The sequence below is a fragment of the Ornithodoros turicata genome, chromosome 4 (genome assembly GCF_037126465.1).
Source record: "Ornithodoros turicata isolate Travis chromosome 4, ASM3712646v1, whole genome shotgun sequence".
NCBI lineage: Eukaryota > Metazoa > Arthropoda > Arachnida > Ixodida > Argasidae > Ornithodoros > Ornithodoros turicata.
Genome location: NC_088204.1, coordinates 7,372,238 through 7,392,613, shown reverse-complemented (window position 1 = coordinate 7,392,613; position 20,376 = coordinate 7,372,238). Strand labels below are relative to the sequence as shown.

The window sequence follows — 20,376 nt, the reverse complement described above, 5'->3', positions numbered from 1 at the left end:
TTCAGAGATACCTAATGCATTCGCGAATGAACTTTACGTTTGAATTCATTATTTTTATATTCTATACTCTACATCAGTGTTTCGAGAAAAATTCATCGCTTAGTAGGTACGAGTTATATGCGAAGAATGAAAATGTACGTTTCCTGAGGTCAGTACGCGTGCTCTCATTCTACAGAATTTCGGCGGACAACAACTGCATTAAAACGAGAGTTCGTGATCATGATGCAGCTGTGTAACTCAGCTATCCACACCTTCACACTTCTGACCACTATGCGAGAGATGCAATGGCGAACAAGAAAATGACCTACCCCCAGTCTTGCTCAAAGGCTCCATTTTCGAGTGGAGAAGGGTTCCGAGGGGTTCTTCGGTGTTCTTGGTGGTCCAAGGTCCACAGCCCCGTATAACGGTTCCGCAGCGTGCTCGTAGAAAAAGCAGGAAGCGTGTTGAAGCGCGCGCTTTGCAAATATTCACCTGGCCAGCATGGTTGCCAGCTCGCTTGCATGCTCCGCTCCAGACCTAGCGGAATTAATAGAGAGTACCGTAAAGATATTTTTATTCGCGTATTGTATTAATTTCCGCGAATTTCGCGACCGCTAAAAAATCGCGAAAAAGTGTACTCGCGAACACAGCTTGACGTTTTTTCCCGCGAAAGGAGACAGCCCTGCAAACGCGAAATTAAATACCCGCGAGTAACTTCGCAAACGACTGAATGCGCGATTCGCGAAAATTAATGCATACGTTATACATACACGTATACGATATAAAATTATCCATGCGTTTAGTACATACGAATAAAACTACGTTTGCAGTATATAACGTGAACAATAGTCACAACCCAGGCCAACTGGTGTTACATGATGGAAATGACTAAACCCCCAAGACAAGCGATCGCCGCCTCTGTTTTCCTAGAGTCACTAAATAAGCTACGCTTATTTATGACTCTAGTGACTCTAGTGACTCTACGTTTTCCTTGTCCCCGAAAGAATATCGGTACACTTGAGAGTTCACAAGCGGCCCATGCTGTCACGAGATAGGAGAAGGTGGCAATGGAGTGGACTTGTGAATAGGAAACTTGTGAATAGTGAACTTTTGAATGGTAAACTTTTGAATGGTAAACTTTTGGATAGTAAACTTTTGAATATGAACTTTTGAATAGTCGACTTTTGAATAGTGAACTTTTGAATAGTAAACTTTTGAATAGTAAACTTTTGAGTAGTAAACTTTTGAGTAGTAAACTTTTGAGTAGTAAACTTTTGAGTAGTAAACTTTTGAATAGTAAACGTTTGAATAATGAACCTGCGAGCAAAGAACTTGGGAATAGAGCACTTAAGAAGTTTGTTTATCTTATTTATTTATTTTTTTGTGCGTGTGTGGTGGGAGGTGGCAAGGTTTATGTTAGGAGCAGCATCGGGAGACGAGTACAATTTCTCCTTTTTGTACAAACAAAACAAGATGGAATTTGGAGTGCTTTTCACGGCAGGATATGGAGCCGACCGGCGTGTAAATCACGTGACCATGCACTGTCCTACGCAAGGACGCTGTCTTTGGGGTGCAGAACGTTTCCCCAAGCAGCACAACATGCTGGCCCAATATTGGTCCATGATTGCACCAATAGTAGCCCAATATTGGGCCAACATATTGTACTGCTTGGGTTCATACGTAGAGAAGAGAGTCATTCCTATCGGCAGTCAGAAACTCATCAGACGTTCTGTAGTTGCTTCCGGATCGAATAAGCTGATTGGACGAGAAGCTCGCATACCTGACAATGACCTATAAAAGTATAAAGTGCCGCGTGAGTCTAACAACCATACGTAACGTTATCTCTTACACACGAATGGCTATCACAACACGATTTGGTCCATGCGTTTTAACCGGACGTTCGGCACGGTAAACAGCCGATAAAGTCCCCTTGGGGAAAGCGTGAGCACACTGTCGCGACAATACCAGTAGGACAAATTGCTTCGTAACATCCGTTGTTTAGAATATGGAGACAACAAGGGCGTTCAAAAGGAACTATCAGGAGCAGACTTACCGTTCGCCAGATTCCGGCTATCATATGTCAACAGCGTCGTTCAGAGAGCAGTCCGTTTCGCTTTCTATCTCCACTTGGCATCGGGAGCTCCCACGTGGAAAGTGGGGCGAGGGGTGGGGGGGTTTGAAATAGAAACAGCCGTTCGTCTTTCTCAGTTCGGCTTGTTTTGTTTCGGAGAAACAAACGTACAGAGAGAAAAGCGTTGCATTGTTTTTGAAATATACCTTCACTTTACGTGTGTATCACTCTAAGAAAAAAAGGAGTACTTTTACTCCTTTTGGGGAGTAATTGCATTGCCACAAAAAATAGTCCCTTTCGGGAGTAAATGCACGGGAGTAAATGAATGTCACAGAGTGAAGACCGCATTTCACGCGCTGTTGCAAGAGTCCCAGGTACATAATTGGTGCGCATGCATGAAAATACTTTGAAGTAAACCGTCAACGGTGATATATCGAGTGATATAAAATCTTGCCCCATACTAGGGCACAATTTGCGAAGAAAGATGCGCTAACTGTTTCTTACTCTGTGTGGCTGGAAAATTGCTACGTTGTGTGAGTTATACAGCCTTATGTCGTTCAAATTGACCAAGGGCACATATTTACGTAGACTGTTGCATTCAGGAGACCATTCGCGAAGTTTAGTGACAATTTGCAGTCCTGGGGAGTAAATGTCTGGACTAAATGTTGGGTTAGGGGACTGAAATGGGGAGTAATTGCAGACTTGGGGAGTAGAAGCTGCAATTACTCCCCGTTTTACTCCTTTTTTTCTCAGAGTGTATACGACACTCGTGAGACAAGTGTCTTTTTTTGTTTTGTTTTTTTCCTAATCAAAATCAGTACATTATGGTAGATTAGGGTGTACTCGTTGCATGTAACGTCAGTTACTGACGCGAAGTAAAGAAGTGTCATTATTTGGATGAGGCAAAATTTCAAAGTCTGCATAAGGTGCTATTTGCAAGAAGGCTATGGCACCAGGATAACAATAAGGCGCCCAGGATTACTGTTCATACGATTGGGGTTCAGTCTACACTCTTAAAAATGAACTTCACCGCATAGCACGCTCTTAGCCAACTATAATCTGGAATGATATCGTTATCTGCCCTGATTTGTTGAAAACGGGAGGCGTATGCCTTTTTTGTGACAATTATGAACAGCATAAGTGTCACAAAAAAGGCGTACGCCTCCCGTTTTCAACGAATCAGGGCAGATAACGATATCATTCCAGATTATGGTTGGCTAAGAACGTGCTATGCGGTGAAGTTCATTTTTAAGAGTGTAGAGAGAAACTTTAATCTTAATCTTAACTCTCTTAAAAATGTACTTCCCCGCATAGCACGCTCCTAGCCAATCATCACCTCGAATGATATCGCTATGCGCCCTGATTTTGTTGAAAACGGGAGGCGTACGCCTTTTTTGTGACACTTATGCTGTTCATAATTGTCACAAAAATGGCGTACGCCTCCCGCTTTCAGCAAATCAGGGCAGATAACGATATCATTCGAGATTATGGTTGGCTAGGAGCGTGCTATGCGGTGAAGTTCATTTCTAAGTGTGTAGGGCGCGCCTTGTGGCGCTGAGGAAACAAATGTAAAGTCATTAATAATAATAATTGTTTATTCAAAAATGTGAATACACGACTTGAAAAGGAGATGAGCAAAATGCTGTCAAAGCGGCTTAACGAAGATTAAGAAAAATTTAGCAACGAAAGGTTTGAGGACAGCTCTCCTCTCTGCTTTTATTGCATTTGATTTAAAATCGCAAATGTATAAGCATTGGCACCTTTTCCTTTTATTCAATATTCAGAAAAGGCGTAGACCGTCCATTTCGACATCTGTGCCAGGCCGTTTTACTGTTTGGGCGATGCACAATATGTATATGCCTAATTTAATATCTTGTTTGTTATTTGAACATGCTTCGTGAAGCGTTGGGAGATCTCTTTACATGACGCACTGTTCGTCGGCCATCTGCCAGGAGATCTCTATCTGGTCATCCAGCGACTTGAGGTCTTGCAGGTTCAGGAGCACGTTGAATTCCATCGCCTAACGAAGCAAAAAGGTAAAATATATAGCTGATTCAATCATTCATATTAGTTTCTTTTCGAGCACACTCGAAAGCAGTATATAGATTGACGTCACATGAACTAATTTATCGTGTATAGGCCAAAACAGTGTCCCGCATCCCCGCATGGTTGTAAAAGACTCACTGAACAACAGGTTTCTTGTGTGTCGCACAGTGCGAACTGTTTTATGTACTGGCACTTTACTCATTAGTTTTTCGGGAAGCACTGCTTTATTTTGCTATAAATTCCCTTTTCTGTTATAAACCTCAGAATGCCTGCTAATCGCGGTACCCCTTGACATGACTAATTTTCGTGACAGAGCTCAGGTAAAAGAATAAAGTATGGGCTTTCACGTACGTGCTCGTTGATCTTTCGAATCGCGGATGACTTCTTAGCCCCGTTGATGTAAAGGTCCTTCGCTATGGTGGCGCTGACGACAATAATTTTGTCGATGACGACGCCGGGTGCCTTGTCCGATGCGTGCTCCACCGTTATTATCAGGTGACACTGCAAGAAGTCAGTTAACTAGTCGGTGATGTTAGGTAAAAGGTACACTCTTAAAAATGAACTTCACCACATAGCACGCTCCTAGCCAACCATCGTCCCGAATGACAACGTTCTCGCCCGTTTTCAACAAATCAGGGGCGAGAACGTTGTCATTCGGGACGATGGTTGGCTAGGAGCGTGCTATGTGGCGAAGTTCATTTCTAAGAGTGTAGAAATTGGGGGAAAAGGGCGGCCCGCATGTACTGTAGGGGAGACGGTTGTCTAAAATCAGCTTTCCGTGGTTTATCGCATCTCAAATATCTAGGTGCTGTAAGACTATTTTTTTTCGAGTAATAAACACGTGCTGCACACGGCCTACTTTCAAATACAATATTGGCACAATACTTTCAAGCGCAACCAAGGTAATATGTGACGGCGAAGTAGTGACAGGCGATTTTAGCTAACCGTGTCCACAACAGTACATAAAATACACGCTGCAAAGAGTACAAAACGAGTAGACATCCTAGTTCGACGTACTCGAGAAATGCGCATGAGCTGTTATGTAAGAGGTAGTGTCGATTCACCATTCTATATACATGACATTCTCGGGTAAACATAAACAAGCCCCCGCCACAACTTCCGGTGCCACGAAGACTTCCGGTTCTTCACCAGCTGCCATGCAGAATTATATCTGCCGCTTTCCTGATTTGTTGTAAACGGGAGGCGTACGCCTTTTTGTTGCAAATTGATCTGCCACAAAAGGGCGTATACAACCCTCTATCTCCTCAAATCAGAAGTGATAACTGTATCAATCGGCACAGTGGTTGGCGCAGAGCATGTCTGAAACCGGATGTCGTTTTTGCACTAAACCGGAAGCGGTGAAAACGAGATGTATACGTGCACTCTAAAAACAGAACTTCACCGTATAGCACGCTGTGCGCCAACCACCATTACCACGAATGATAGGGTTATCACTTGCGATTGGAAGGCAGAGGGGGCGTACGCCTTTTTGTGGCGATTTTCATATATCCAAATGGCCATAAAAAGGCGTACTTGCCCTTCTCTCTTCGAATCAGAAGCGATACTTCACCACATAGCACGCTGAAGGCCGACGATTGTACTGAGTGATACCTCTATCGCTCTTGATTAGCGGAAAGCGCGGGGCGTACGCCTTTTTGTGAACATTTCTTCATAAGTGTCACAAAAAGGTGTACGCCTCCCGTTTTCAACAAATCAGGGGAGAGAGCGATGTCATTCGGGATGATGGTTGGCGCACAGCGTGCTATGCGGTGAAGTCAAGTCTCTAGAATGTATACGTTATGCAAGTAGGTCAGGTGTCTGCGCAGCTCCCCAGTCTCCCTCTTTCCCCGATCGCCCGCGGAGCTACCTCATTGGTCCCTCTCCCAAATAAGGCGGTAACATCTCAAGGTGAGGCGCCTGTGGCTTCTTCTGTGAACTTTACGCATGACATGCTCCTTAGCCAAGCATCATTCCGAACGATATCGTTATCACCTCCGATTTGTTGGAAAGGGAGGAGTGCGCCTTTTTATGACACTTATGCAGTTGTGTCAAGTGTCACATGGAGGCGTGCGTCCAGCTACAAGTCAGTAGTGATAGATAACAGTATCATTTCTGCGCAATGGTTGGTTATCAGGGTGTTATGTGGTGAAGCTTTGTTTTAAGAGTGGACGATTGGGGGAAAGAGAATAGAATACATGCCGTTTTCACCGCTTGGTGCCAAAACGACATCCGGTTTCACAGCAAGCACGTTCTGCGCCAACCACTGCGCCGATTGATAACAGTTATCGCTTCCCATTTGAGGAGACAGAGAAGGTCGTATAAGTCTTTTTGTGGCAATTCAAACTGCCACAAAAAGGCGTACGCATCCCGCTCTCAATGAATCAGGAAAGCGAAAGATATCATTCTGCATGGCGGCTGGTTCCGAGCATCCTAAGTCGCGGAAGCACCGGAAGTCTTCGTGGCACCGGAAGTTGTGGCGGGGCCTTGTTTATGGTTACCTGGGAGAATGTCATGTATAGAAAACAAGTAGCGGTTACTTACAGATCTAACGGTGAAAGAGTACAGGTTGTACGCACCATGCTCGATCGACTCTGAAATGAAATGATACACAGGGACGACGCTGTAATGCTTTTACCGGGCTACACTTTTAGTTCGCGACGCGACCACAAGGACATGCGGGCTCGCTTGCACGTTGATAAAATTGCTCATTATTGTCCTTAATATATACAGATAGAGATTTGCCCGTACTCTGCGTGCCCGAAGCACTACCACAGCTACTGAGCACACAACTGAGGATTCTGCTTAACGTTCGTGCAAGCGACCACCTTTGTTAATTATCTTTCGAAGTATGTGCTTGTTCTGGTTATAGTCAACAAAAAGTGATTATATGATTATCCACGAACTGAGGTATTGGAATCCTTTTTTTTTACACATGAACTGGGTTATTCCATGCACTTTGAAGTAGCAGTCCTCGTATTCCACTTACTAAAGGTTACACCGTCGTCCCAGAAAAGTTCCCCTTGTGCTTTTCTATCCTCTGGGAATACGATGAGAGTGAAAGGTTTGCCCAGCCTTCAATGAAGTTAAAAAAAAAATCAGTTGTCCGTTGCCTTATTTTAGCAAGTACTTTACTGTATATTCACACGAGCGACATCCTGACGGAAGATTCTAGTGGAAGAAAAATCAAAAACACTGCTTACAGAGACGAAGTTCCGTCCCGTGTTATGTGAGCATTCACACGGTGCGGAATATCGGGAGTGGCAGCAGACGACACTTCGCAGACGACACCGTCAGCGCCTTTCCTGTCGTCTGCTACAGAATATATTGTGACTGCGTTGCAGGATATTCCCGACGGTTAGCAGTGTATTCGTGAACACTGGACGTTGAGCGCTCGCGCTCAGGCTATGAAGTTTTTCGCGTCTTCCGCTTCTGCGGGGAATGTCGCTCGTCTGAATACACGGTTAGTGGCCGGTCGTACAATTTCATCTACATCTATGAACGACAAAGAAAATTTGCCTACCTTTCGGCGGTATTGAGGTTCAGCTTTTGGGTAGGGATGACGGAACCGCCGCGAGCGTACAAAGGCGTCGGTGTATCCAGGGTGATGGAATTTAGCACCATGTACTCACCTGTACTATAGAAGGGTGTGTACTGCACATGTTTCGTGGAGAAGAACGTCATTAGGGGCAGTTCGATCTCGAGGAGCGAATACCTTACATTATACCAGCCATACCACATTCCAGCTGGGATGTAGAATGACATGTATGTCTGTCTCTGAAAATAAGGTGCATGGATAAAGGTGCGTGGGGTTGTAAGTCAAAATAACGACTTACTTCTTCGAGCAGCGGTGATATCAAGAGCGAGCTTCCCCACATGAACTGGGTGTCGATGCCGAAGGTCTGGGTGTCATTTGGGTACCTGGTATTCGTTCGAACAATCTATTTAACGCACATCCTACCCTCATTCAGGTGCTCTAATACAGGAGCGTATAATGTACTCGTGAAACAGCGGTCGTACGACGGTGGCTCCCTTCGTGTGGGCCTTGTAGAACAGGGTGTACAGGAACGGCAGCAAGCTGTAACGGACTTGCAGGGCAGAACGCATAACCGCAACAGCTTCTGGGCTGAACACGGCTGGGTCCTGGTCCTGAAATATTCCAAGGCAGGTGCCATGATAACTTCGAGTTGACCTGTAGGAGTTGGCTTGCTCCGAAATATGCACCGATTAACAAGGAAGCAAGGCGAAATGGAACAGGCGTTTTGTGTCTTCTTGAAGCAAAAGACGCGATACAACTATGTCGTCTGTTTACTCCTACGTATCGTCTGCTACTATAACTTCGAGTTGACGTGTAGGAGTTGGCTTGTCCCGAAATATGCATCGACTAACGAGGAAGCAATGCGAAGCGAGCAACACAGCGAAAAGAGTGAAGCAGGCGTTCTGTGTCTTTTTGAAGCAGACGACACAACAGACGACGCGATACAACTATATGTCGTCTGCTACGCTGTCCGTCACGAACTTCCTGAAGAAACTATGCGGATTTTTTTTTCCAGAAAACTCTCCGTTCTCCACAAGCAACGATGGAGGGTGCGTTGTTTTCATGCCCGTATACATACCGGTGGTGCAACGTGTTTATGATTTCTGCTGAAAGGATAGAATGCTCCAAGTTGCATCCATCGAAGACAGAGTTCTTCGGTCGGTGTCCCGCGATAACCACAGATGTTCGCTCCAACCTATACAAGGACGCATAGGAATATCTCGATTAATATTACTCACCTTGCAGAGCAGTGCCACGACCCGACCGGCTACTTACGTAAGGTATTCCGAACATGTTGAACTCTAACATGCCTGCAAGCATGGTGTCAAAGTCACCGTATAACGCTAACATTAACGACGAAGGATAAAAATTATTCAAATCATTTCGACATGGAAGAAAAGAGAGGATGGGCAAAAAATAAAAATAAAAAGAGTACGCGAAGACGTCACACAAGCTATGACGTGAAGTGTCTAAAGCTTTACCAGGATCTATGCAACGGGCCGCTCATGCTGAATCTGTTATGGCCGGTAGCTCGTCCTTTACACCCGGTAATAGGGTTCTTTACGCTATGTAACCTACCAACGATGGACCTCTGCATCTCCCACCATCGGCTGGTGTCGTCGCCCATCCAATGTCCACCATATCTCCCGCTCGAGGGATATGTCGACCGACTTAGTATCAGCACCCTCTCACTCGATAATGTATGCAAGGCCCTGCGAGAAACATACCGAAAGACACTCTGTTCGACAAACACAAAAAGTCTATTAGAGTCAGTAAACTCCAAAATCCTCAGATGCACGAAAACAGTTCTAACCTTATGTCGTACCCCAAGCAGCACCACTCGAAAAGCTGGATACAAACGCTCAAAACCAGCTCAGTAGTATCAAAACCAAAACCAAAACCTCAAAACCAGTAATAGCATACCTGTATGTAGCGCGTGCTTGGCTCCAGCCATACAGGTTATGGACGTCATAGTGAAGGAACCGTCCATCGTTCCCCTGGCGAGCGATCATGCACAGGGTGTGATCTCGTAGCCGAGATTCGGGTCCGTAAATGGTCACCGCACCTGAGTGAAAAATACACAGAATAATTCACGATCACTATGCCGATTATAGCGATGCTGAAGTGCATCTTACGTTGTCGATCCCGTTTATTGCGACGCTGGATAGAACAACAAGTCTCCTGTCGATTTTGACGAGTGATATCTGCAGTGTAACAATAGAACACCTGACCGTTACCTCCGGGCCAGTTTGCACGAACGTTGAGGAAATGCCTCAATGCCGTCCTCAGTAGCCTTGCCAGTGCTTGACGAACGACGCTACTGTATGCGTATGCCTGAAGCACTACTGAAGCTACTGAGGACACCACTGAGGAATTTCCTCACCGTTCGTGCAAGCGGGCCCTGAATAACAGTCAGGTATTCTATCGTTACTCGACGCAGGTATGACTCGTCAAAATCGACGGGAGACGTATCGTTCCATCCGGGATGCCGCAATAAGCGGGATCGTTGTGTCTGTCCAAAAACTTGTGTAGAACGTTATGTAGAGTGAATCACCTGTGGGATAGAGGGGGTCATCGTAGATAGTCCTCGGACAGCGCAGGTGCCAACAAGTGCCATCTGGTAGCTTAACCTTGCACTCGGCGCGTGCTTTGCTACTCCTACTGAGGTCGGAAGGCTCGTTCATGCTCTGCGTATGAGAAAGGCGGAAGGCTATCGGACCGTCCTCTAGTTCGGACAACCATTCAAGTTGGGCATCAGTTCTTGGGCATAGTTCTTAAGTTGTCTAGTAAAGGCTGTGTAGTCCCGTAACGGCGTTCGTGAGACGAAAGAGGACTACGATACCTCCTGCTCGGTAGTCCGTTCTCGAAGCAAATCAAATAGACAACAGAGAGCTGCAGTTTATACTAATTTGTATGATTACGAAAGAATCCGTGACCTAATGACTTCGATAAGGCCTATTGGCTGCTCGGACCAATGACCTGCACGCGACCTGACGACATCCGTATGGTAGTCGTCACAAGAGGTAAGGAAATTTTAGCAGAAGACAGTGAAAAGATTTTAGTCACCAACAAGGTGCATTCCAATGACGTTGGCTGCGCTTATCAACAGATAGATGACATTTTCTGCCCACGCTTTCCAACCGGTTGAAACCTGGCGCACGTGCGCGCGCGATAAGACAGGAATGTTCGCCAGTCTCCGTGACTTATGATATCAACATGTCACGTCATTGACAGTCCGTCTTTGTCTGCATCTACCGAGTGTCAGTTCGAAGTGGGTGCCTCATGTCCCATTTGTTATTGTGAAGCACCTACCAGCCAAACTCCACTAAAGGGTAGCTTCTTTCTGAAGTTCTCCAAATGCGTCTTCCACCAAGACGCTGTGCTGTTCTTGAAAAAGTCGATGAAAGCAACGGGTGCCGGACGCCACAACTGCGTGAGGAAAGGTGAGCACAAGCCTTGCCCTTCCTATTTTCACCCCTTCGTATACCTGCCCGAACATGATATCGGTGCTTGGATCGATGCCGCCTGGATTGCTTCGCTGCTCCACGTCTATAATTGGGGGCCAGGTGATGAACACTTCCTTTTTGCAACCGCTGTCGAAGACGTCGTAGCCTTTCAGGTTGCCCAAAACAGCTGGAACCTGACAGAGTAATGCGGTTCACAAGAGTCTCCTCTCTATAGCTCATCCGCTAGAAATACGCGAAGTTAAACGAAGTGAGGGTGACCATGCACGTGGTGATTGATCAAGCACGGGTTATTATTGCTGCGTTACGTTAATTCTACAGTCTTACTGCACATCGATTGGTTTATGAACGAATACTTTTGTGCTTTGTGTACTTTATGTGTGAGGGGGACGTTCTGATAGTACCGGTGGCTGTTGTGAAACTGAAGCTGTTCGCCGAGCTCGGCTACATTTGAAGTGGGCAATGTCATATAGTCTACCGAAATACTTTACTGGAGGTCAGGCTTGGTACTTGGTACCGCACGTTGCGTATTACAAGCCGTGTACCTCGTGCAATTTCATAAAGCATAATTTCCCTTTCCTCTTTCTTGATACCTTGTGCCTTATAGGCATGTTTGAAGTACCTTGCTCGCCACTACTTTCACCCTGAACAGTGTGCATGTCAAATTGGGGAAAAAAAAAAGGCTAGTACTTCAAATCTGGTGGTACGTGATATACACAAGCGGTGATAATGCGGTTTTCAGGTGTCTTGGAACATATGAGCACTGCATTAGCTCCCTGTTCTCAACCTGTCACGTACCATTTTGATGACGAACTTGAGACCCTTGTCACGTGTCTCCTGTTTCATGAACTGTTCCAATCCCTCGAAGTTGACAGGGTCGACGGTAAAACCCGTGTAGTTGTTCATGTATTCCACGTCCAAGTGATAAGCATCCTTCGAAGTATCGGGGCCAACGATCAGTTCAAAACCAATGTTACACTAATGTTCTTTTGCTCATTGTCTACATAGCAACTCTAAGTGGTTGGCCTTACCACAGGTATTTCTGCGTCCCGGTTTCGAGCGATCACTTTCTTCAAGTTTTCCAAGTTCCCGTAGTTCATGTTGGACAGTTGAAAGCCCAGTGCCCAATATGGCGGCATCGACGGCCGACCGATTACCTGGTTCGTGTGAATGCAGTAAGACAGTTTTACACATTCCGAGACTATTCTTATGTATGCAGAAAAGCCGAAAATCGCTGTAAGCGGAAGATCGCAATACGAGGGATGGGTTGAGCCGAACTTGCTAGCATCTATTAAAGCGAACACTTTATAAGGCACATCAAGATCGACAGCCGTGTAAATCCATCCGTCGCAGCTGCTGGGAAAGAAAAATAAGAAGAGAGAGAGGAGGAAAGGGAAGACATACGGAGTTCCAAGGGCACCGAAACGAACGCGGTCATCCGAAGTTCAGGATCGCGTCTGGCAGGCACAGTGCCATCGATGCAGCCATTTTTTGTCTCAGTATAATATATTACATGTTTCATTTTAGTTTTTTATAGCAATTATAATAAGAATTTGAGTCTTCCATGATGATAGGCTGTTACATTGTCCTCACGATCTATAGAGCTCCTTTTTTTTTCCTATCTTGATTAGAGATCTGTATGAGAAGCGATTCGTGTTACCTTATCAGATGCCTATCCGCAAACGGGAATTTCAAATGAACGTGGAGGGTTGTTCTAATAGACCTCTCCCTGTTCGTAAACAAAGGACGTCATAGTGTCCGACAGCGCCACCAATTTGGTAAAGTTGAACTACGCTGGAAGCTAGGGGCGAACAAGAACGCGCCCGAAAGCCAAGATCTTGAGGGGATTACGGTGGCCTCTGAAAGGGACGCGACCTTCGGTCCTACATTTCTTTCAATAGGAGGCAGCGAACAAGTGCCCATTCGTGAAACCCGGCCCTCCCCTTCCGATTTGTTTCGGTTTCAGTCTGTCTACCAACGTCATGATGACGCTTCTCGGATAGAGGTCTATTGCCAAGAAGCGAAGCCCCAAAATACCCTAGATGACTTACACTAGTGTAGAGCTCTAACACATGATTCGGGTTGTTTCCGATGAACACGATGAAGTCAAGAATGCCTCCAATTGTCGCGAATCGTATTGCGGGAGCCGACAGAAAAGTGTACTCTGCAAAAATTCACAACATAATAATATCACAATGCGTAGCATGCTGCCACGTCCAACCTACCCATGGCGTTACTGTTGAGGAAAAGGACACCGTGCGCTTTGCCGCCTTTTTCGAGACACATGTAGAATGGGTGGACTCCGTACAGATTACGTCCTGTCTATTAATAATAATAATAGAAGTAATTAGTTGGGTTCCATCGCAAGCCATGCTCACCGTTGACGGTTCATCGCGGGCAAACAGAGAGAAGGTCTTGAAATCAAACTTCTGTCTCAGAGTCTTGTGGTTGTTCTCTCCCAGTCCGTATACTTCCGTGCTCGGAACGTAAGTTACGAATTGCAGGAACTGGTTTGTGAGCACCAGGCCTCCAATACTTGTGTCGATACTGCAGACACGGAGGGAGTTGACCTTTAGCGTATAGCAGCTGTTGTGATTATGCGAGCGATGTAAGAGTGGCAGTATTCCAACCTACTCCCGATACCAGAAACGGTGCAACGTATTCGATAGGAATTGGTATGAAAGTGCGCAATGGTATAACTAACTCTAAATGTCATTATCAGTAACTCATCTTTTAAATTTTAACTTAGCTAGGTTACTTGTTTCCTGTTCTAGTAACTTCTGGAAGAACTAGTTACTTATCCATGCAACTTTGCGTATTCACTTTTTTGTAACTTTTAACAACGCTCGGTACTTTCCCATTCTACTAAACTTGTGGGAGAACTAGTTACTTTTTCAGGTGACTTCACCCAAGTAAACCTGAGCAAAGTTACAATTTGGTTGCTTTTTTTCGATCCTAGTCCACGAATAACGCCGGTTTCTTTCTTTTCTCTTTTTTCTTTTTTGGTAATTTTTCTGCGAAACAAAGCGACAGCATTTTTGTGGTAAATATAACTGCATAATGCCACAGGAAAGGCGTATGCCTCTAGTTTTCAATAATTAGGGGGGGAAACGATGTCATTCGGGATGACGGTTGACTAGAAGGCGCGCTATGCGGTGAAGTTTTGTTTTTAAGACTGCACGTTCAAAAGTGTAAGCTCGACGCTACGAACGTATTCTTCACCACGCTTACATCTTGGTGCCGGTGCTCTTCCTTGTAATGGTGAAGGTGAAGTAGTTCTCAGTTGTTCGCCCAACCCCGAAGTCGTACGTCGGAACCACCACATTTCCTGTCCGCCCAGATAGTTCGAGGTCAACGGGTACCTCGTATCGCGCCTCCGTGGCGCTGCTTATCTGACAAATAAGTCATAATTGCAGACCCATAATGAACATCGATGTGTCTCCTCTACACACATTAAACCCTCGTCACTTGAGCAAAAAAAGAAAAAAAAACAACAAAAAACGTTTCCAAAATGGGATTGTGGGACCAGCGAAAGAGGCTCCCCTTCTCCGACCACTAAAAACTGCGCTAAAATAGTCTCAAAAATATTCATTTAAATTAACCTTTCTCCACTAGTTGGAAAATAGTGTGTGTGGGGATTGGCTGAGCATTGTGCAAAACGCGTCTAAATTAAAAAAAAAAACAAAAAAAAAACGTGTACTTAATCCTTTCAAAGGTAGATTTAGGGTCATCATTGGCAGTAAATTTTTGGGTCACGTGGTTCCATGAAGCTACGGACAGACCTACACTATGTCATTTCGTTTTCCTTTCATTTCATTTTTATTTAATATGCGCCCACTAACAGCTGCTGCCAAATTAGTGTCTAGTTCTATGCAGCTGTGTCTTTAAAAAAGTATCAAACGCCACAACCACACTCAACGCGACTGATCCTCATGGTGACGTACGTGAGAGGCTACTTTCGATTGGTCAAGCGTCGAGGACGTCAGACGCCAAGCGTCAAATCACGTCATGACGTCACAATCACGAGGCACCGTCGCGAACTGTGAGGAAATTAGCTTGGGATATTACGCGTTGTTCTTACTGCAGCTGCACTGCTAAACCTTGACATCGACTGGGAGCGGAACAATGGACCTTTTTCACGCTTGCGTCGTATCCTAGAGACTGTCCTGCGAATCACGTTCGGCGCGCGCCAAAACACAGTCTGCGCCATCTTGGCGCCATCTATTGAATATGTAGGGAACTCTCTCCAGCGCCGTCGTGGTCACAGAGCATGCGCAGATGCGTCGTGAAAAAGGTCCATTGAATTGAATTGAAAGAAGAGCAAAAATTGAGGCGGCAAATTGAATGAGTTACCTTGAAGCGCACAATGTTGTCTCCGTATCGAATAAGCTGGAAGGTGGCGGTACTGATGACGTTCTCTACGTACGGACTGTAGATGTTCCCGTTGAAGGTGAGATTGAAGGCGATGGAGCTCATGTCTCCGTGTAACCTGGGTACTGCATCATCTACCAGTTGATAGCCGTAAAGATTCTTTGGGAGGAAACACCTCGGAAACGGCGGGTCCGATTCTTTCCACAGGCACAAGGACATTTCACAGTCGTTTTTACTGTCTAACACTGGAACATACAGAAGAAAAAAAAAGTGAAATAGACGATTTCAGAAAATCCCAGTGCTCCTTGCGCACGCATTGCATCCTGGGAGCTTACTGAGTGGAGGAACGAAGAATAATCTTTCACGTTTCGCTTTCGCTGACATTGACACGTCGTGGACAATGGGCCGGTGGGGTAGAAATCGAAACAGTTTGGAGGCCACCCGTTTCTTCCGTATTAGTAAGCTCCCACAGTTCAAAGCGGCGCTAAGCACTCTGGTATTTTCTGAAGTCGTCTATTGACAGCTTTCACAAGTTACAATGCTATGTTATCCTCGCGCCAGTAAAGTCGAATGAAATCAAATCAAACAAGTTACAACGACGCAAAGTAGTATTCAAGCAAAGCTTTTCCTTGGGCTAGTTAGTTCTGATGACCCCTTCAAATTTGAATACTGAGCACTGCTACGATATTGCAGAAACATTTACTTTACTTCCCAAAGGAGGAACGGTTGTATAGCGTAAGTCGTGTGTGCATGTCTCTTTATGTTCTCCGGTCTTGTTTGTGTAATATCGTAGCGGCGCTCAGATGATCAATTTGACTTTATTTGACACAATTTTACACTTTACGTTTATCCTGCTCCACACTCTTAAGACAAAGCTCCACCACATAGCACGCTGAACGCCAGCCATTGTACACAGTGATACGTCTATCACCCTTGATTTGTGGGAAGTTCCGGGCGTACACCTTTTTGTGACAACTAACCTTTCTGCATAAGTGTCACAAAAAGGCGTACGCCTCCCGTTTTCAACAAATCGGGGGAGAGAACGATGTCATTCAGGACGATGGTTGGCTAGGAGCGTGGCGTGGTGTGGTGTGGTGGTGGTGTGGTGAAGAGTGCAGGCTGGAGCACGCCTCTCTCATTTGATTGAGCTTGTATGTTTGTTATTTCGTTGAAATGATCAAATTAAATTCTGTTTTATTGCTTCGAGTACCTACGAATGCATGGTGTCTTTAGTACGCTACAGCCGCTATTTTCCCTGTAACATACAGGGTGTTCAAAATTAAGCTTTCGCTAGCAATTGATAAATAGGCGAACAAAAGAAAACTGGTGCTATTTTTGCTGTTCCTTGAGTAAGAAACAGGTGTTACATATTTAGAAGCACCTGTTTCTTGCACAAGTAGCGTAAAGTTATCATCCGGTTTCCTGTCATCGCTGTGTTTGCGTAACGCTCGTGAAAGCTTAATCTGAACTCCCTGTATATTCCCTGCAATACCCGACATCAAATCGCATTACTGCAGATCGTTCTATTGCTGATCGCTGTATTCGCTCTTACTGGACGGAACTGTAGGGCAGGGAATTCTTTCTTCAGGGGGAGGTTCGAAGTCGTAGGGTGAAGTGGCACGACGGTTGTAGACGTACATGCCAGCCATGATGGCTATGATGAACGCCACCTGGGTCCACTTCTCGTCCGCTAAAAAGACCAGCATTTCCTTTATACTCTATATACACACTCAAGATAATTATCCACAGCCTTCAGTGAGTGATGTGGGATGCTGTGCATTTATATACACAACTGTAGCTTCTAAAGTGGGTTCTTATACGATGCAGCAATACCATATTCGAAAAATAGGGTCACAGTTCCTATATAGGAAAGCTACACGATGTCGATACCCGCATGTCCTTCCTCGTGCTGTGTCTCCAGGTAATTTTTTTCTGGCATTTGAGAGATATTCTAAGCATAATATAGCGACGATGTTTGGCGCGTAATAACTTAAATTACAATAAATAGAATATCTGGGGCAGCCATATATATTGAAACTAACCTGGTCCATATGGGCTCAAGATATAACGATATCGAATAGATTTACATTTTTAATATATACGCAGAACATGTGCGTAACTTGTGTAGGTGGATTGCGTTTTGTATCTGTGGTTCTGTGGTGTTATGACCGATTCAAACCTTCGAAACCTGCACTCTATAAGAAAAAAAAAAGGGTGTGAAAAGGTGGTAACTTCCATGGTTACCACCTAGGTCAGCATAGCGTCTGATAAAGGGTGTAAAAGGGTAGTAAAAGAAATTATGATATATTCAAATTGCGACAAAAAAGCGTACGCCCCCCTCGCTCACCGAATCAGAAGCGGTAACCCTATCATTCGAAGGTAGCAGGTACAACTTTGCAACCTTTTAGGCACAACATATGCGACAACTATTACCTCCTAAAAGGTGTAACTGCTTCACCCTTTTTCTGAGAACGCGTACGAACGCGATTTTGCCGTTGATATCGTCCGGTCTAAACGTAACCTCTTGAAACGTTCTAGCTGAGTAATGCGCACTTTCTTTTCGATCAGTTATATGAGCATGAGATGGTGTACTACATTTTAGGTAGTACTTTCCATTTGTTGTGGGCACACTAAAGAAAAAGGAAGTAAACACATAAATAGCAGCTTCCGTATACCCACCGATTTCACGTTATTTCACTCACGTTATTTCAGGACGCCCGCATGATTTGCGTTTATCTCCCTTATATACAGGGTGTGCGCAGAAAAACGTGACCCGCAATTAGGCACATAGCTTGTTGCCTACCTAACTAACGAACTTCCGGTGGCGCACGATGGCGCATTTATGCGTGCGAAATCTGCAAAAAAATTGTGGAAGCCATACTCAGCTTATAAAATAAACGGAATAACGAAAACGTCGGCTTCCGTGCATCAGAATAGGGCAACATGGTGGACAACAGGGTGTATGTGAAAGGGCAACATGGTGGACGTAGGAAAGTTGTGTTCAAGTACCGCTAGGGGAGCTATTAGTGCATAAATCGAAACGATGTCCCACATGGATGCTCATCGGCAGTACACCTAGCGGTGCCTGCACATAACTCTCCTGAGACCGAAATGCACTACTATGCACACTGTCATGACCGCCCTATTCTAATGCATGGAAGCGCATGTTTTCGCGCGCTGTTTATTTTTTACACTGAGTATGGCTTCCAGGATTTTTTTGTAGGTTTCGCACGCATAAATACGCCGTCGTGCGCCACCGGAAGTTCCTCGGCTAAGTAGACAACGAGTTACATGTAAAAATGCGGGTCACGTTTTTCTGCACACACCCTGTATCTTTCAGTCGCGCATTCTGATAACACTTACCCATTCTCTCGATACGGCTTGAACTGGAGGAGCTACTCTCAATCAAGAGAGAAATCTCTCAATTTCGTGTAGTCTTTTGCATGGGACACACTCGTCAAAGTCAAGTATGCGAGGTCTGACGGGACGTCGGTGTGTAGGTCGGCATTGTTTCTTCCTCGTTATTCCAGGCGCGTGGCCAAACATTGGCGCGCGCTTTCCAAGACCGTCGATCACCCTTCATATAATATATTCATAATGATGCACTTGCATCTGAGAAATTATACAGCACGTTTAAAAATTATACGTTAAAATTATACAGCAGTTTAAAAACAAACAGAAGTGACTTAAAAATTGCTTTTGCACAGAAGCGCGCAGAGCAGCCTTTTCTCTCCCGGTATCTTTATTTATTTTATTTATTTGTTGTTGTTGTTTTTCGTTTTGTTTTTTCGCCGTACATGACATACAGTGTGGGTCCACGGGACGAACTGGGACGTCTTTCCCGGGACGTTTCTGGCTGGTTATCGTGTCCTGTAACTTACTGCGAGGTGGCGGGTTCGGACACAGACGACGTCGCCAGTGTTTTGGTAGTGGAACACCCGTTGAAGAAGATTTAAGCGGCGAAAATTAATCTAACCGTTGTCCCGCGACTTAAAAAACGGACTTCCATTGCTTATCACTTTATTCCGATATGAATATTCCGTGACAGTAACGTTCTCGAGCAGTGTGTCTTGCATAATATATGCACTCAATCCCCTATCGTGGAAAGGATCTTCTAACTTACGTTACAGCTTATAGTTACAGCTTATAGTCCCGTGGGATTTCCAATTGCTTCCCCTTTTAGTCTTCTCTCTCTCTCGAGTTCTACTCCTCGGCACTCTATGTAGTAAACTACCGTACATAGAGTCCCGAAAGGAACCGTGAATTACTCTCTTTTTCACTTAGAATGTGATAATTAATTATAGTTATTAATTAATTAATTTCACAATTATAGTGTCTCACTCATCCGCGTTATCACCATTACCAATGGATCAGAAACGTCGTAGCAGTTGTCGTCGCGTCTGTACCATTCGTATACTCAGCACCACTTTGCATTACTTTTCCCCGGCACTACACTCTTAAAACTGAACTTTACCGCATAGCACGCTCCTAACCAACCATAATCTCGAATGATATCGTTATCTGCCCTGATTTGCTGAAAACGGGAGGCGTACGCCTTTCTGTGACACTTATGCTGTTCATAATTCTCATAAAAAAGGCGTACGCCTCCCGTTTTTAAGAAATCACTGCAGATAACGATATCATTCGAGATGGTGGTTGGCTAGGAGCGTGCTATTCGGTAAAGTTCATTTTGAAGAGTGTATGCCGACAGCCGTCCGGCAACATTTCGAGCGCCGCTCTCCCATTGGACAAAATCGGCAACTCGGCGGCATTTTGTTGACACGCCAGTGGAAACGCAGTCTTAGAAATGAACTTCACCGCATAGTACGCTCCTAGCCAACCATCATCCCTAGTGACACCTCCCCCGCCCCCGATTTGTTGAAAACAGCAGGCATACGCCTTTTTTTTTT

At 45.0% G+C, this 20,376-nt stretch overlaps 2 protein-coding genes across 4 annotated transcripts in view; both read right to left on the bottom strand.

Annotated features, from left to right (window-relative positions):
- Positions 1–2,131, bottom strand: part of LOC135390885 (maltase-glucoamylase-like) — a 37,653-nt gene extending 35,522 nt beyond the window's left edge. For both annotated transcript variants that reach the window (XM_064620843.1, XM_064620844.1), the window contains exons 1-2: positions 2,033–2,131; positions 309–516 (exon numbers count right to left, since the gene is read on the bottom strand). In XM_064620843.1, coding sequence (XP_064476913.1) covers positions 309–516; positions 2,033–2,056 — 232 coding nt within the window. In that variant the 5' untranslated portion in view covers positions 2,057–2,131. The remainder of the gene's footprint in view (positions 1–308; positions 517–2,032) is intronic.
- A 1,661-nt stretch (positions 2,132–3,792) lies between these two features.
- On the bottom strand, positions 3,793–19,023 carry LOC135390886 (probable maltase-glucoamylase 2). 2 transcript variants are annotated; one of them, XM_064620845.1, is made up of 24 exons: positions 18,830–19,023; positions 17,019–17,156; positions 15,449–15,711; positions 14,327–14,487; positions 13,474–13,642; positions 13,321–13,417; positions 13,147–13,259; positions 12,127–12,252; positions 11,894–12,028; positions 11,119–11,271; positions 10,944–11,060; positions 10,186–10,318; positions 9,555–9,696; positions 9,210–9,343; positions 8,907–8,941; positions 8,710–8,826; positions 8,094–8,242; positions 7,930–8,014; positions 7,814–7,870; positions 7,617–7,747; positions 7,083–7,168; positions 6,638–6,687; positions 4,448–4,597; positions 3,793–4,070 (listed from the first exon to the last, which is right to left on the bottom strand). In XM_064620845.1, the coding sequence occupies exons 1-24, from the start codon at positions 18,831–18,833 to the stop codon at positions 3,969–3,971; spliced, it is 2,847 nt and encodes a 948-aa protein (XP_064476915.1). In that variant the 5' UTR covers positions 18,834–19,023; the 3' UTR covers positions 3,793–3,968. The 2 variants fall into 2 exon arrangements, with proteins under 2 accessions (XP_064476915.1, XP_064476916.1); XM_064620846.1 differs by lacking the exons at positions 3,793–4,070; positions 4,448–4,597; positions 6,638–6,687; positions 7,083–7,168 and having other exon boundaries at positions 7,626–7,747; positions 7,809–7,870.
- Positions 19,024–20,376: the final 1,353 nt, after the last annotated feature.

Coding starts and splice junctions, on each gene's coding strand:
- LOC135390886 (XM_064620845.1), bottom strand. Junction 15,712..17,018: donor CTGCCCTACAGTTCCGTCCA/GTAAGAGCGAAT, acceptor TGTATGTTCCAG/TGTTAGACAGTAAAAACGAC. Junction 13,260..13,320: donor CCTCAACAGTAACGCCATGG/GTAGGTTGGACG, acceptor GAATTTTTGCAG/AGTACACTTTTCTGTCGGCT.